Here is a 17,954-nt window from a genome sequence, read left to right as displayed (position 1 = left end):
ATTAATTTTGACTCTAAATTTAGATTCATCTTAGTACCATACAGTACTAAGGCCATGTTGTAGCATATCTGTTTTTTGAAGTCAGACATACTAAATGATTTCAATTTTCACTAGAAGTAGTTGTCCAGACAAGATCATAAGGATTTTGTGGATTTGACCTGAATATGCTAGCCAATCAATGGTTTTAAGGTAGATGCATATTTTATTTCTTTTTTTTTTCTAGGTGAGATCGGCAAATTCAGTGTGGTAACATCTGGCAAGGATTTCACTTGATCTATAATGTTGCAACATTCTCCGATGTACAATCTAGATTGATGATCAGATGGCCAAAATAGTAAGCCTATTGTCCTATTATAAATATTTCTACCTATTGATCTGCTTGACACTGCATGAGCCTACAGTCGCACGCACGCACGCGCACACTAATATGCCTCTTGATTGTCATATAATTCAGCTGCAATTAGATGAATATTAGTAAAGAAAGGATAATTTGAAGTTGAAGTCACAACTGTGCAAACAAGGATGAAAGGAGAGTTTCACACTCCCTTTTTGAGTTTTACCCTAATGTTTCGCATGGATAATTGTTTTATCACTTCATGTGAAATGCTTGATGGATCGAGTTCGCATGATTATGCTATTCAGAAGAAGACAAGAAAACTAACATTAGATCGTCAAACATTTCACATGAAGTGATGAAACTATTATCCATGCGAAACATATTTGGAACTTGCGAGGTTCAATGCCTAATGTTTCGCATGGATAATAGTTTCATCACTGTATGTGAAATGTTTGATGGATATGATTATCCTATTCGGAAGAAGACAAGAAAACAAAAATTAGATCGTCAACTTACAGCTCAAATCTATACACACAGCATCCACTTGTGCATACACAAATATATGACCACCAACAACACCACAAGAAGTCAACAATCAGCTTCCTGTCCTGAAGGATCCAACCAAAAGTTGGCCACATGAAGTCATGAGCCAAGATCATGGAATTATCTGGCCATAGGATGCAACATGGGAACGTGCCTATCCCCATCCTTAATGATAGATACCTATCCCTCTATGGGACAAAAAGCTCATGCATGCATATGAACCAATGCCACCTTTTCAAGATCAAATTAAGCACACTTGGGTAGATCCATTTTTATGAAGTTCACACTCAATTCAACTGGAGTTTGGGCATCACATTGGATTCAATAGTTTTCAAGTCCAAAATTCAGGCTTAGGAATGCTAAGGTTAAAACAAGATCTGCTCACTTGCCTACCTCAAGTTTCAGGACAATTTTAGCAAGTTTTTGCATTCAGATGCTCTTAGGGTAACTAATGGGCATAAGAATGTACAAGAATTTGTAATAAAATCTCTGACCAGATGACATTAATCCACCAAACAAATGTTCCTTTCCAAGTGGTGAACCATTTCAATGAATCAAAGAGATCAAAGGGACCATAATTAAGGAGGTCGTTCGTGATTCATAACATGGTAAACCATTTTCCAATGAGGCTTTTCCAACTCCAGATTATGCAACCACGAGCAGATAAGTATATATAGTGGGCCACTGCTTAAAATTACCATATGCTATGGATATTTACTCATGTTGGCCAATTAGTTTACTTGATACAAAGTTTTAAAGAAATAGATTCGCATAAATTAGTTCTTATAATGCAGTAAATTTTTGGTAAAAATAATATGCGACATATAAGAAGGCAAAGATGAGAAAGTAGGATGCCTCTGATAAGGCTCCCCCTTGAACTGATGGTGGCTGCCATTATAGGACTTCTCACCACATACTTCCCCTTATCATCCACTAGAATGAGTGCGAAGCTTTTATTCTCATACTTTGTCCTGGAAACCAACTTTTCCTGCATGACACTGATAAAAAAACCCCTCACAGCCTTAGCACATCGCTGCGGAATCTCCGACATTGATCGCCATCCTCTGGAACTCTTCAGCAACCTGAGGACTTTTAGACATCTTGTTCGCATTGGAAAAGGCAATAGACGATGGATAACTGAGATCTAAAGATGCATTCAAGCAATTGAAAGAGTAGGCACCTAGAGACTGTCTTTATTTGCCAGGTGGTACATAAGAATCTCACCTAGTCTGATGACACCAAAAGGCTGTCCACATTAACTTAATCAGCATAACTTGGAAGCAAGGTATGAATTAATTTGTCCTTGATCTGCTAGGAATTTAGAGGTTTGGATCTCTCATTCACTCTAAGAAATAGTAACCTCTTTTTTTTCCATGTCAGTGGAATGGATCCCTATATCCTGTCCTTTCGGATGCGGTTTAGGCTTGCTTTGCAGGTGAAAGTAAAGGTATCAATGAGTCAGGCACAGATCATTCTAAACAGTTTGATGGATTGATCCATGAAAACAAGATCATAACAAACTAGGCCTGGACTTATATTCTACTCTAAAACAAACATAATTCCTAGTTTTAGTTTTTTCTTCTTGAGATAAATTCATTGTTGTGACAAAAAAAATGGCAAGGATTTCAACAGCGGCAAGAAATATAGTGGGATTTAAAAGAAAAAAAAAACTAAATTCGAAAACAAACTTAGATCATGAACTCACGGCTTGCTCCTGTGCACACAGCATGCTTATCTACACATATACGTGCACCTACGTACAACACCACACAAGAACCTAGCTCTCTTTTTTTTTTTTGGTAAGGTTGGATCTATTAAATCAACCTAGTATAAATACAATCGTGGGAATATAAAAATAAAATATGCAAAAATTTAGAGAAAAAAATCTGTCGAAACCGTCCATAATATAGTCTCCATGTGACTGGCCATATAAATCGCCATCTAATCCATAGTTTTGTTAGCTTCTCTATAAAAATATGTCATCTCATGAGGAAGTAAAATTGTTTCTATCCTCCAAAAGCTTAGACAACTTACTAGATAGCCACCTTAACTCTCTTTCACCCAGTCAAAAGTTGGCAAGATTGCCGGAAAGTATATGTCCCTAATGGCCAGGCAAATCTATAGAGAAGCTAATGGGACGCCAAATTTGATTGTTTTTTATGTTGCTCGGACAAAATTTTATGGGCTGATGCGCATGTCCTGCTTCTGCTTCAAAATATTTTATTTTTAATTATTTTCGTCCATCCTATAAAAAAAAATTTTAAAAAAAGTTAATACTGGGAACGTGCCTCTCCCTATCCTGAATGAAATAATGCCGATCCCACTACGGGACGAAAAGCCAATGCATGCATGCGATCAGAAAAGCTTTTTTTTGTGGTAACGTGCGATCAGACAAGCTTGTCCATCTATTGAAAAAAAGGAAGTAACACCCTTGCAAAGTCTTCCCTACAGAATCCACCGCCGGATTATCCACTGCTTGCTTTGAGATCTATGCAGATTGTTGAATGATGGAGTTAGTTTGGAGTGCTTTCACATTGGATTCGTGGGAAAGAAGGCGAATCTTTTTTTATGCGTAAAAGATACAACTTAAGGCCCATCCAGACTTGTTGCGCATAGCTAAGTCATGCTCGATGCCAGCTCAATCCACTTGCACATCCACATCAAAGCCTCATGAAGATTTTAGCAATTTTATGAGTCTTATGACTGGTGAATTATATGCTATTGGCCACCTAAACTGATTGGGATTCTTTCTATCCACCGATGAGCCTATGCACAGTGTCGTGCTTAAATGGCCATGCTCAATACATTGTAATAAAATGGATCGCAAGATGACACTCGACCAAACAAAGTCTCTATCAAGAAGGTAGCTAGGCAACGTCGATGAATCATAGAGATTAAGGGTCCACAAGGAGGTCGGTCATGATTCGCGACAAGCAACTCATTCTCAAATGAGGATTTTCAGGCTCCAAATATATAGCAGAACACTTCTTGAAATGACCATTTATTGTGGTTATTTTGGAATAATGCAAGATTATAAACAAATTAATTAATGCATATGTTTCTGCTGGGGAATTTTCTTTATTCTTGCAACTTAAACTTTTGGTTAGTAAATAACTTGCAACAATTTCCATAGGAAGGCAAAGACAAGAAGAGGAGACATTGTAATTGGCACTCATCTTTACTATCTACAACCGGGTTGAGTTGATGGTAGTTGCCACTATGGGACTTCTCACCACATACTTCCCTTTATCATCCACCCAGCTTAATGAACCATGAAGCACCTCATCCGCTTTCTTCCCCATCTGGCCCACCATAATGAGAGTGAAGCTTTTCTTCTCATACTTCTCGTGAAAAACTAACTTCTCGGGCATGACACTGATTTCAATCCCCTTCATAGCAACCACCTTGGCATTGTAAGTCACCACCGCATCTCCCACATTTGTCACCGTCCTTTGGAACTCTTGGACAACTTTATAACTGATAGCAGTCTTGTTAGGATTGAAGAATGCAATGAACGATGGATAATTGAGATCTAAAGATGCATTCGAGCAATCGAAGGAATAGGTCTTCGTGATCATCTTTATCTGCTTGCTGGTATACTTCATGGCACATAAGAGTCTCACGTAGTCGTCGGTGCTTGCATCATAGATAAGACCAGGATCGAGTGCCCTGTTGGGCTCAATCTGACCGGACCCGATAGCCATCGGAGTCGCCACCGGCCGATCGGCATATCCCATGTCTCTAATTGGCATCATGGTGTTGTCCAAATTGTTTGCGGTGGTCACCAGCGCAGATCGAATCGCTGCAGGGCTCCATTCCGGCCTTGCACCCTTGATCATTGCAGCTATACCAGCTGCATGAGGGCAGGCCATGGATGTTCCTGATATGATGTTGAATGGGCTATACAATTCATGAGACCTGACGAACCCTACCGATGAATTCTGCGCCCAAGATGCTAGGATGAGGGAGCCAGGAGCCACAATGTCTGGCTTTAGCACGGTTGGGCAGCTCGCCGAGGGCCCTCTCGAGGTGTAGAAAGCCGCCATGGGGGCAGGCTTTATGCCTAGGATGGTCTTCCGGAATCTCAACATGGCTCTCGGGTCCGCGCTTTTATTTATGTACTTCAAGATGGTCTTGCCATCTTGAGGCCTGATGATAGCCCCGGGGAACGAGAATTGCACGTAATAGTCCTTCAACAAGGATGCAGATATGAAGAGGGCAGCATCCACTTTAGCAGACTCAACTTGGAAGGTGGCAAGGTCGAGATCCTTGGCATCACATACTACCATCTTGTGACGCGCATTCTTCAGCAAGGTTTCGTTGCCACAAGACCCCATGAACACCAAAGGCAATGCATGATGCCTGGTGGAAGGTGGCCTTCCAGGGTACAGTGATTGCCCGATGATGGAGCTGCCATCTCCGAGATCGACGATGCCGGCGAAGTCCCGATCGACGGTGGCGGCGCCGATGGTGGTGACCCAGGGGGTCCCGTTGTGCAGGACCCGCAAGTCTGGGCCCCTGTTGCCCGCCGAGGTCGCGACAAATATCCCCTTCTGCATGGCGGCGAAGGAGGCTATGGCAATGGGATCCTTGTAGAGGGGGATGAAGTCAAGGCCCAGAGATAGGGAGATGACATCCACGCCATCAGATATAGCTTGGTCGATTGCGGCGATGATGTCGGATGTAGCGACTCCTTCGTCCCAAAGAGCCTTGTACATGGCCAACCGCGCACGGGGCGCCATCCCCCGGGCCGTGCCGGGTGCGTACCCGAAGAAGGACGCATCGGGGACATAATTCCCGGCGGCTGTGGAGGAGGTGTGCGTGCCGTGACCGTCGGTGTCGCGCGGGGAATTGACCGCAATGGTGAGGTTTGGGTTTGCAGCGAGCAAGCCCTTGTTGAAGCTTCGGGCTCCGATGAGCTTCCGGTTGCATGCCGAGGAGCTGAAAGTAGTACCTTGCTCGCAGACACCCTTCCATCTGGCAGGCACGTCGGTCATGCCGTAGTCGCTGAAGCTCTCGCTCTCGGGCCATATCCCGGAGTCGACCACCCCAATTATGACGTCCTCGCCATAGTTGGAGGCCGGCCACAGACCGGAAGCTGAACTAAGGTGGAGGAATTCGGGGGTGTGGGTGGTGTCGACCGTCACCGGCACGTCGCGGTAGCACGACAAAAAGCCATGTGATCTCTTGAGCTGTTGGAGCTGCAATGGCGAGAGTCGAGCGCTGAATCCATGAATAGCATTGTCATAGATGTAGATGAGGTTGGAGGCTGCAAAGACCGAGTCGGAGGTGGCGGCGGCAGAGACGACGGAGGTATACCAGCTGCGGTGGCCTGAGAAGGCTCTCGGCATGGCTGATAAGTCCATGTGAACAATATAGGTGGCAACTTCAGCTGATATTGGTATCATCTGTGAGGTAAGTATGGCTATTGCCATCCACACATAGTGGAAGGACGACAGAAGTGCCATGGTGGTGTTGTGGCGTCACATAGATTAGAGGGAAGCCTCTGTGCTATGTGTATATAAGGAAGAGCAAAAAAAAAAAAAAAGCAAACGAGGGAATACTATTCACCAAGTAGTTGGGTGCTTTGGGTCGCATTGCTACAAGCCAAGAAGTCGAACGCGGGGAGTGGGGAATACTATTCACCGAGCTGTTGGGTCCCTTGGGTCACATTGCTGCAAGTCAAGAACCAAAAGTGATCTGGAGGAAAAATATAAAAACGGTAATCAGGTAACTACTACATGTAGTTCACGCAAAAATGTTATACGTGTGGTGTGTAGCAGCAGAAGAAGAAGAGAACGAGAGGGAGAGGAAGAAGGAGAAGGAAAAGAAGTTGAAGCAGAAGAAGAAGGAGCAGGAGAAGAAGAAGAAGGAGGATGAGGAGGAGAAGAAGAAGGAGGAGGAGGAGGAGGAGGAGGAGGAGGAGGAGAAGAAGAATAAGAAGAAGCAGGAGAAGTTGTAGAAGAAGAAGGAGGAGGAGAAGAAGAAGAAAGAGGAGAAGAAGAAGAATATGAAGGAGAAGGAGAAGGAAAAGAAGGACAGTATCGTGCTTAAATGGCCATGCTCAATACATTGTAATAAAATGGATCTCAAGATGACACTCAACCAAACAAAGTCTCTATCAAGAAGGTAGCTAGGCAACGTCAATGAATCATAGAGATTAAGGGTCCACAAGGAGGTCGGTCATGATTCGCGACAAGCAACTCATTCTCAAATGAGGATTTTCTGGCTCCAAATTTATAGCAGAACACTTCTTGAAATGGGCCATTTATTGTGGTTATTTTGGAATAATGCAAGATTATAAACAAATTAATTAATGCATATGTTTCTGCTGGGGAATTTTCTTTATTCTTGCAAATTAAACTTTTGGTTAGTAAATAACTTGCAACATTTTCCATAGGAAGGCAAAGACAAGAAGAGGAGACATTGTAATTGGCACTCATCTTTACAATCTACAACCGGGTTGAGTTGATGGTAGTTGCCACTATAGGACTTCTCACCACATACTTCCCTTTATCATCCACCCAGCTTAATGAACCATGGAGCACCTTATCGGCTTTCTTCCCCATCTGGCCCACCATAATGAGAGCGAAGCTTTTCTTCTCATACTTCTCGTGAAACGCGGGGAGTGGGGAGGAATAATACTATTCACCCAGCTGCTGGGTCCCTTGGGTCACATTGCTGCAAGTCAAGAACCAAAAGTGATCTGGAGGAATAATATAAAGACGGTAATCAGGTAACTACTACATGTAGTTCACATAAAAATGTTATACATGTGGTGTGTAGCATTTTATATATTGCTCCATTTATACCATATCAACCATATGCCGACACTTAAGAAGCAATGACAAAGTTTCATTTGATTCTAAATTCAATTCTAAATTCAAAGTTTCATTTGATTCTAAATTCAATTCTAAATTCAATCACAATACTAGAAATTATTATTTAGCACATGATGCATGTGTTTGGTGAATTAAGAAAACAAATATTTCAGATACTAACTCGCTCAGTCCATTCCATGGGGCATTCTCTGTCGGTGGTTATACTCTTTTGCATTAATTTCTATCTCTATCTATGGATCTCATTCATTTAAAATAGAGATCACTAGGCTATAACAATCATATATAGTTATTAATCAAGAATGCTAATCTCATAGAATTATTAGTGTTGTTCAATTAAAATAATTAATTGATTGAAGTTACACAAGATGGTTTTAAAACTACTGTTTTTCGTGGTCCAGACTCTGTCTCTCTGTTCATCCTACTGCAGCTGGCAGCATAATACAACGGACCATAAGACATCAATTCACTGTAACTTAGACTTTGAGTGCATAGGATCTATTAAAACTAAGGTGGTTGGCCAATCACCATTAGATTGTCCTATTTTTTGGACATGCAACAACTCACACAACACGGTTGGAACGTCATGGACATAGTCCAAGTTGGGACCGCTAAAAAGTTTGGATACGTACAAAAAGGTGGGAGCCCGCTGCATGACTCACAGCCAGCCTGGTTTGCACCTTAGCTACACGCATAGCCAAGGCACAAGGCAGAACCTTAGAACTCTGAAAACTGGGCCAGGTTATCCAGAGCTTATAGTTAACCTATTTGCAATTCGTAAGTATCTCCTTAAGTGACAAACCCTTGATGCAGCCAAGGCTAACAGCAGGTCAGGTTTCATGAGGTTTGTGACTCATGACTTATTCCAGTGCTTACATAAATGGAATCAAAAGTTCGAATCCAATCCTGATTCAATTTAACTTAAGTTGCATTCGATCGTATTAAGGCTTATTATTATCGATCCATTGTGTTTTTCAAATCTAATCAAGTCGAAAACAACCCCAACATAAGTCTTAAAAGACATGTACCATGCCACTTAATTGTATCCATATTCGATGATCCATATTCGAGGGTCACAAACACTGCGATAGCCGAGTGGTTGCATCCCTCTTCCAATTGAATGGGATTCTTTGACATATTTACTGCATTTATGTATCCGATCTGCAATGCAGTAGAGGTCGAAATTTCAATACAAAGTTAGTCCGAGTGATTCCCATTCGGGTTCAGCTAGGTCGCATTCGATCGGTTCGAAGAGATACTGATCAATTCAGTCCACTTGCCCTTGGCCTTTATGGTCTGTGACCAACTCTCCCTGTCACAAAGCAATGGCATTATCAATAAGTAGGGTATGCTGCTTTGATGCCCATATGATCTGAAAGCACCTCTTCTACTCTACCTCCATGAAGCAATGACATATGCAATAAAATAGAATCCTTAGTTTTGACCGAGCGCTAGGCAACAACTAGAGCCGTGATTCAAGCAATCTTCCTTCAGAGGGACCACCTCCGCTCGTCTCGTCTTGTTACAAGATACGCCCACCTCCACCATATAAGATGTGACTTTTGGTAATTCCCACCAGCTAGAGCCCTGATGCAAGCAATCTTGGAATTTTTTTGATAACCTTACAATCAAACCAAATCAATTTTACAAGTTAGGCCCATAATTTCCTAATCTTAATAAATTTCTAAAATAGTTTTATTCCATTTATATGTTTGTTTTCTAGCATTCTTATGTTTTTCTTCTTTTCCTCCCTCTCAAGACCCTATTCATTCATTTCTCTCTCTGATATTCACTTATTGAGAGAAATTTTTTATAGAATTATCAAATATTATATAATACTATAGATACACATAAAATGTATGTATGTATGTATGTATGCATGTCTGGTTAGCTAAGAGTGAACTAGAAATTATGGTCTCCCTATAATTAAGACCCTATTCATTCATTTCTGATATTCACTTAATGAGAGAAATTTTATATAAAATTATCGAATATTATATAGCACCATATGTATACATAATGTATGTATGTCTGTTTGTCTGGTTAGCTAAGAGTGAACTAGAAATTATAGTCTCGAGCCTCAAACAACAGAACCAATAAATCAGTTAAGAGCTTGGGCTTCGCAAGACTTGACTCAACAATCCTACTTTGAGAAGGGGAGACATATCTAGATAAAGAACGCTATCTAGTAACCAATAATTGGACACTGGAGAGCATCAAAGTGGTGCAAAAGAAAGAAACCCTAGTGGACTTTTCCAACAGGGATTATCTTTTGTTGGTCCCATTTTCTATCAGTGGCATGATTGTTCTTTTGGTGGGGTTCCCAATCAGCCTCTCTATATGAAGTTTTAATTTATAAGCTTAATTTCAAGCCTTCATATACTAGTTGCTATCAAATATGTTAATATTCATCGCCAGCCTTGTATGTGAATATGTTTATCTTAAACCTTGATGTGCTAGTTGCTGTCGGATATGTTAATGTTATGTTGATGTTCATCGGCGACCTTGTATATGAATATGTTTATTTCAAACCTAAATATGCTAGTTGTTGTCGAATATGTTGATGTTACGTTAATGTTCATTACCGGCCTTGTATGTGAATATGTTGATTCCAAACCTTGATATGCTAGTTGCTGTCGAATATGTTGATGTTACGTTAATGTTCATCGCCGGCCTTGTATGTGACCTTTCCAACTTCACTAATCAAACAGTTTATCATTTTTAAATCCCATAAGCTAGCTGAATCCTATTGGATACTTTGGATAAAGAATGCCTTTAAGAAAGTGTTAAAAGAATGTCCTAGCTTTTTAATGTGTAACGTTTTCAATTTCTTATAAGCTTCATGTCATCGTCTCTATGAAATGAAAGTTGATATTTTCCTCTAATTGTCATCCAAAACAAAAAAACATGTATCAAGTAAGCATTGTTTCAAGAAAAAAACAAAGTATCTGCTGAGCAAAAGCATACTATAGCTAGCAAGTACTGGAACAAATGTAAAGAAGAATATTGCCCACGATGAAAGAAAAGAAATGATGAGATGTCTCAATTTTACTAGATGTCTTCAAAGGGAGAATGGACAAAAAAGATTGGGATGGCCTAAAGATGTCTTAGTCCATGAGACTTGTCTCATACAAGCTATGAAACTATGCGAAACAAATTTGGGAAGATATTCCTATCTACTAATTACATTAGCTTCTTAGAAGATTGTATTGAAATTAACTTGACATATAATTTATCTCAAAGTTACATAGATATTAATCTATATCTTATCGTTTTTGATCTAGGGATCACTTTTTAGTTAATAATTTCAAATAAATTACTGATTAAGCTAGATCCTCCCTTGTACCCATGGACGTTTCAATTTTTACCATGCGCCCCATTTTTAATTTGATCATTGTTGCAAGGAATTCTTAGAGACCAGACATCTAGAGCGATGCCATTGGATGTGTCCAGGACACTGCAAATGAATTGGGGGTGACTCATGATCCGGCTTGATTCTAACTCAATCAAATCTCTCCCATTCTGTTTTCGACAGACCATTAGTTGGTTTAGGGTCGAAAAAAAATTAAATCCATTTAGAAACCAAGTCGGGTTTACATTTTGCAATTTCTAATATGACTCGACCCAATTCGCCCCATATGTAGGTCATCTACATTTAGTGCGGGTCAATAAAAATATGTTTGATTTGACCTAAACCTAATTAGCTTGCCCCTCCTCCTTACAATCTACAATCTACAATCGAGTTGAGTTGATGGTAGTTGCCACTATAGGACTCCTCACCACATACTTCCCTTTATCATCCACCCAACTTAATGAACCGTGAAGCACCTCATCGTCTTTCTTCCCCATCTGGCCCACCAGAATGAGAGCGAAACTTTTCTTCTCGTACTTCTCGTAAAAAACTAACTTCTCCGGCACGATCCTAATTGCAAACCCCTTCATAGCCACCACCTTGGCGTTGTAAGTCACCACCGCATCTCCCACATTCGTTACCGTCCTTCGGAACTCTTGGACAACCTCATCACTAGCAGCAGTCTTGTTAGGATTGAAGAATGCAATGAACGATGGATAATTGAGATCTAAAGATGCATGAGAGCAATCGAAAGAATAGGTCTTGGTGATCGTCTTTATCTGCTTGCTGGTATATTTCATGGCACATAAGAGTCTCACATAGTCATCGGTGCTGGCATCATAGACAAGACCAGGATCGAGTGCCCTGTTGGGCTCAATGTGACCGGACCCGATAGCCAGCGGAGTTGCTGCTGGCCGATCGGCATACCCCATGTCTCTAATTGGCATCATGGTATTGTCCAAATTGTTTGCGGTGGTCATCAGCGCAGATCGAATCGCCGCAGGGCTCCAGTCCGGCCTTGCACCCTTGATCATTGCAGCTATGCCTGCTGCATGAGGGCAGGCCATGGATGTTCCTGATATGATGTTGAATGGGCTATACAATTTATGAGACCCGTCGAACCCTACCGATGAATTCTGTGCCCAAGCTGCTAGGATGAAGCTGCCAGGAGCCAAAATGTCTGGCTTCAGCACAGTTGGGCAGCTCACCGAGGGCCCTCTGGAGGTGTAGTCAGCCGCCATGGGGGCAGGCTTTGTGCCCAAGATGGTCTCCCGAAATCTCAACATGGCTCTCGGGTCCGAGCTTTTATTTATGTACTCCAAGATGGTCTTACCATCTTGAGGGCTAATGATAGCCCCAGGAAACGAGAATTTGACATATAAGTGCACTTTAGCAGATACGAAGAGGGCAGCATCCACTTTAGTGGACTCAACTTGAGAGGTGGCGAATTCAAGATCCTTGGCATCACATACTACCATCTTGTGACGCGCATTCTTCAGCAAGGTCCTGTTGCCACAAGACCCCATGAACACCAAGGGCAATGCATGATGCCTAGTGGAAGGTGGCCTTCCAGGGTACATTGATTGCCCGTTGATGGAGCTGCCATCTCCGAGATCGACGATGCTGGCAAAGTCCCGGTCGACGGTGGCAGCACCGATGGTGGTGACCCAGGGGGTCCCGTTGTGCAGGACCCGCAAGCCTGGGCCATAGTTGCCCGCCGAGGTCGCGACGAATATCCCCTTCTCCATGGCGGCGAAGGAGGCCATGGCAATGGGATCCTTGTAGAGGGGGAAGAAGCCGAGGCCCAGAGATAGGGAGATGACATCCACGCCATCAGATATAGCTTGATCGATTGCGGCGATGATGTCGGACGTGACGGCTCCTTCGTCCCAAATAGCCTTATACATGGCCAGCCGCGCACGGGGCGCCATCCCCTGGGCCGTGCCGGGTGCGTACCCAAAGAAGGACGCGCCGGGGACGTAATTTCCGACGGCGGTGGAGGAGGTGTGTGTGCCGTGACCGTCGGTGTCACGTGGGGAATTGACCGCAATGGTGAGGTTTGGGTTTGCAGCGAGCAAGCCCTTGTTGAAGCTCCGGGCTCCGATGAGCTTCCGGTTGCACGCAGAGGAGCTGAAAGCAGTACCTTGCTCGCAGACGCCCTTCCATCTGGCAGGCACGTCGGTCATGCTGTCGTCGCTGAAGCTCTCTCTCTCGGGCCATATCCCGGAGTCGACCACCCCAATTATGACGTCCTCGCCATAGTTGGAGGCCGGCCATAGACCGGAACCTGAACTAAGGTGGAGAAATTCGGGGGTGTGGGTGGTGTCAACCGTCATCGGCATTTCGCGATAGCACGATAAGTAGCCATGTGATCTCTTGAGCTGTTGGAGCTGCAATGGCGAGAGTCGAGCGCTGAATCCATGAATAGCATTGTCATAGACGTAGATGAGGTTGGAGGTTGCAGAGATCGAGTCGGAGGGGGTGGTGGCGGCGGCAGAGACGACGGAGGTATACCAGCTGCGGTGGCCTGAGAAGGCTCTGGGCATGGCTGATAAATCCATGTGGATAATATAGGTGGCAACTTCAGCTGATGTTGGTATCATGCGTGAGGTAAGTATGGCTACTGCCATCCACACATAGTGGAAGGATAACCGAAGTGCCATGGTGTTGTAGTGGCGTCACTTAGATTAGAGGGAAGCCTCGGTGCTATGCGTATGTAAGGAAGAACGAGAGAGAGAGCGAGAGAGATGAGAATAGATATGAAGTGAATATATGAGGGAAAGGAATCTATCTTCTTCGATCTTATTCACCGGGATCGTCTCATTATAAAGGATACAAGCGCCAAGAGCCAGTTTGGAAATACAATTAGATATTACTATATATGCATATACACTTGCAATGTTTAGGACAACAAATAAGGAAGTGTGTACAATATTAGTATAATGGGAAAACAATTAGAGAATGTATATTAAGGATATTCTTTTTACACTCCCCCTCAAGCTGATGGTGGCTTATCATCAATTTGCTAAGCAAGTAGTTATGACGATTCTTTGGTCGCGTCTTCGTAAAGATATCAGCAATTTGTTCCTTTGAAGAAATATGTGGTAGTGAAACAATGCCCTATTCAAATTTTTCACGAACAAAATAACAATCCACCTCTATATGTTTTGTTCTTTCATGAAAAACGGGCTTGTTGGCAATTTTTACGGCACTTTCATTGTCGCAAAATAGCAGAGTGGGAGAAGTAGAAGCAACTCCAAAATCACCAAGGAGTCATCAGAGCCAGACGATTTCACTACACGTAGAAGACATTGCTCGATACTCTGATTCTGTGGAGGACTTCGAAACCGTGGCTTGCTTTTTTGATTTCCAAGAAAGTAATAAGTGACCAAAAAATGTACAATAGCTAGTAGTTGATCGTCTCATATCTTTGCAACCGGCATAATCTGCATCCGAGAACGCTCGCAGCTCAAAAGAGGAGGATTTCAAATAGGATAAACCCAAGGTTGGAGTAGAACAAAGATACCGAATAATTCGATGTACCGTTGTTAAGTGCAATTGGCGAGGATCTGAAACAAATTGACTTATAATATGTACGGCATGAGCAATATCAAGACGTGTCACTATAAGATACAGGAGACTACCAACTACCTTCCTATAGAGTGTAGGATCAGCAATGGCATCTCCATCAGTCCTCCCATATTTGACATTTAGCTCAAGAGGAGTATCTGCAGTTTTATCATCTATAAGCCCAACTAGATTAAAAAGATCTCTTGTGTATTTGCCTTGGTTAAGAAAATACCCATGGGGACATCGAGAAATTTCTAATCTAAGAAAATAGGTAGCTAACCCAAGATCTTTCATTTGAAAAGACTGGTGAAGAACGTCTTTTAAATTCTTTATAGTTTGATGATTATCTCCGGTTATCAATATATCATCAACATAGACCAAAATGAAAACCCTTCTATGAGTGTTTTTGGAATAGAATAAAAAATAATCATTGTAGCTTTGCTTATATCCAGCACTATGAAGAACAACTTTTAATTTAGAAAACCATGCCCATGGTGGTTGTTTTAAGCCGTACAATGCCTTCTTCAACTTGCAAACTGGATGTGGTGAAGAAATTGGATATCCTAGAGGGGGTCGCATATAAACAGTTTCGGAGAGCTCACCATTAAGAAATGCATTTTTGACATCCATTTGATAGATGTCTCAATTAGAGGTTGCTCCAATAGCAATTAAAGTACGAATGGTGATCATTTTAGTAACTGGAGCAAAGACCTCATCGTAGTCAATTTCATGTTCTTGATTGAAACCTTGGGCGACAAGTTGTGCTTTGTAACGATCAAAAGAGTCATCAGATCTCAGCTTGATTGAATAGACCCACTTGCTACCTATAATAGGGTGGTTTGGAGGAGCACGAACCATGTCCCATGTGTGATTGGCTTCTAATGCTTCTGGCTCTTGCTTCATAGCTTGATTCCACTCCATACTTTCTGATGCATGCTTGTAGGATCTGGGAATGGAAATTGGATTTAGAACAGAAAATAGTGAAAGACGATCTGGTGGTTTAACATTCCGACGTGAATGTCGAAGTGGTAAAGGTAGTGACAGAGAATGTATTTGTGGTGGAGGATCAATTGGAAAAGTAGCACCTGCATCGCAAGTTGGTGTTGGAGGAGGCATATCAAGGCGAACTGCATTGCTTCTTTCAGATGTTTCAAAATTCTGCATGGTGTTAGAAAATGATGACACGGGAGCAATTAAAGAATCAGATGAAGTAGAGGTAGAAAACTAGGAAAAGTATGGGGTACTTTCGAAGAAGACTACATTTTTGAAAATTCTCATTTTTTTGTTCACCCAATCAAAGCAACGATATCCCTTTTGTGTTTCTGAAATCCAAGAAATATGCACTTAATTGATTTGGCATCCAGTTTCGAATATTCAGAGGTAGGAAGCAGCACATAACAGGTGCACCCAAAAATTTTGAGCAGTTTGTAATTTGGAGAATGCCCAAATAATTTTTCTAATGGAGAAATATTACCCAACACAGTAGTAGGTAATCGATAGTTCAAGTAAACAGCAGTCAAAATACTTTCCGCCCAAAATATGCTCGGTAAAGAAGCATGGAGACGCAATGCACGTGCAGTTTCCACGATGTGCCAGTGCTTTTGCTCTGCAACTCCATTTTGTTGGGGTTGATGAGGACAACTTCTCTGATGAATAATTCTTTCGGTAGCTAGATATTCAACAAAATCTTTTGACATGTACTCGCCCCCTGAGTTGGAGCGTAGAATTTTGATTCTCTTATTAAATTGTGTATGTACCATAGCGTGAAAATACTTGAAAACCTACATAACTTCAGATTTTTGCTGCAGAAAATATACCCATGAAAATCTCGACCAATCATCAACAAATAACACATAGTAGTATTTTCCAGATAATGAGCTAACACGAGTAGGTCCCCATACATTGGAATGAATAAGATCAAATGCAGAAGCAACTTGGTTCATACTTCTAGTAAAAGGTAGGGTATGAACTTTTGCCAGGGCACAATCATCACAAGTTTTATTAATTTCAGATTTGTGAGTAAGTGTATCAGGTAAAACACCAGATGAAAATAAGAAATTCAAACTTAAAGCATGAGGATGGCCAAGATGATAATGCCAGAGCCTCCAAAGTTTGTTTGCAGAATTTATTTTAAAACTAGAAGGAGCAAGAAAGCATCTAGGAGAAGTTGATGATGTTTTGAAGTCCAACACAAAGAGTTCCCCATTTTTACGGCCTCTCCCAATCACCTTTGTGGTCCGCAGGTCCTGTACTACACAACCAATGGAAGAAAATGAGATGAGGTAATTTTGTTTCACAAGTTGACTAATTTAAATCAAATAAGCAGATAGCTTGGGCACATATAATACATGGGAAAGAAATAAAGAAGATGAGTCAGAAAGAGGAATTGATAATGAACTAATTTTTTGACATCAAGGGATTGTCCATTGGCAACAAGGATTCTCTCATCTTTATCATTTGGCACTGTTTTCTTGAATAGATCTAAATTTTCAGTCATGTGGTGTGTAACACCAGAGTCTAAGATCCAAGAAGTTTTAGTATTAAGCTTACCAAAACCAGAAGCATGAAGAGCTTGTATGACTTGTTGGAGAAAATCTAGTGCGAGTAGAGACTGATTGGAAGGTTTAGATGAGACCTCGGATGAAGTAGTTTGAGCATATGGATCAACACTTGAAGTTGGAAAGGCAGCATATGCTTTGGATGGTTCTCTGCATGGAGGCCACTTCTTGCATTGTTTAATCAAATGTCTTCTCTCTTTGCAATACCTACAGAAGAGATTAGTGTTGATATTTGTAACCCTCTTCTTGCAATGACTCGCTAAGTGCCCCAATTCATGATATGAGTAGCATTCAACCTTGCTCATGTCATGCTCCTTTCCTCTGTATATACTAGCAACAAGAGTGGCATCAAGAGATGCATCTTTAAGCAAAATAGAGGAAAGAGATTTCAAACGAGTCTCTTCTGCAAGTAATTCAATAACCATTTTGTCAAGGTCAACACTTCTTCCATGATTGAGTATGGATACCCTGACATGCTTGAACTCTGATCTCAATTTCATTAGAAACTGACGAGAATGAGAACAACGCCGTAATCTGCGAACAATTTCGACAATAGCTTCAGGAATGTCAGCATCAATCATATCCATCTCATTCCAGATCAGTATCATTGCAGAATAGAATTCCTGCACACTTTTAGAACCTTGAGTCATGAACTCAACTCTTGATCAAGTTGATATAATCGAGCCTCATTACTTTGCTGAAAAATTAGTTTAAGATACTCCCACATATCTTTGCAGTAACTAAAGGACTCAAGT

The 17,954-nt window shown here is 41.7% G+C and overlaps 2 protein-coding genes across 2 annotated transcripts; both read right to left on the bottom strand.

Annotated features, from left to right (window-relative positions):
- Positions 1-3,938: 3,938 nt before the first annotated feature.
- Positions 3,939-6,755, bottom strand: LOC120112465 (subtilisin-like protease SBT3). The gene has a single exon (XM_039131961.1). The coding sequence runs from the start codon at positions 6,346-6,348 to the stop codon at positions 4,066-4,068; it is 2,283 nt and encodes a 760-aa protein (XP_038987889.1). The 5' UTR covers positions 6,349-6,755; the 3' UTR covers positions 3,939-4,065.
- Positions 6,756-11,451: 4,696 nt separating this feature from the next.
- Positions 11,452-13,734, bottom strand: LOC103704430 (subtilisin-like protease SBT3). The gene has a single exon (XM_008787699.2). It carries the CDS (start codon positions 13,732-13,734, stop codon positions 11,452-11,454), a length of 2,283 nt encoding a protein of 760 aa, XP_008785921.2.
- Positions 13,735-17,954: the final 4,220 nt, after the last annotated feature.

This window comes from Phoenix dactylifera, chromosome 1 (genome assembly GCF_009389715.1).
Source record: "Phoenix dactylifera cultivar Barhee BC4 chromosome 1, palm_55x_up_171113_PBpolish2nd_filt_p, whole genome shotgun sequence".
Taxonomy (NCBI): Eukaryota; Viridiplantae; Streptophyta; class Magnoliopsida; order Arecales; family Arecaceae; genus Phoenix; species Phoenix dactylifera.
Note: the sequence above shows the minus strand (reverse complement) of the source record. Positions and strands in the feature narration are given on the sequence as shown.

Coding starts and splice junctions, on each gene's coding strand:
- LOC103704430 (XM_008787699.2), bottom strand. CDS start 13,734: ATGGCACTTCGGTTATCCTTCCACTATGTGTGGATGGCAGTAGCCATA.
- LOC120112465 (XM_039131961.1), bottom strand. CDS start 6,348: ATGGCACTTCTGTCGTCCTTCCACTATGTGTGGATGGCAATAGCCATA.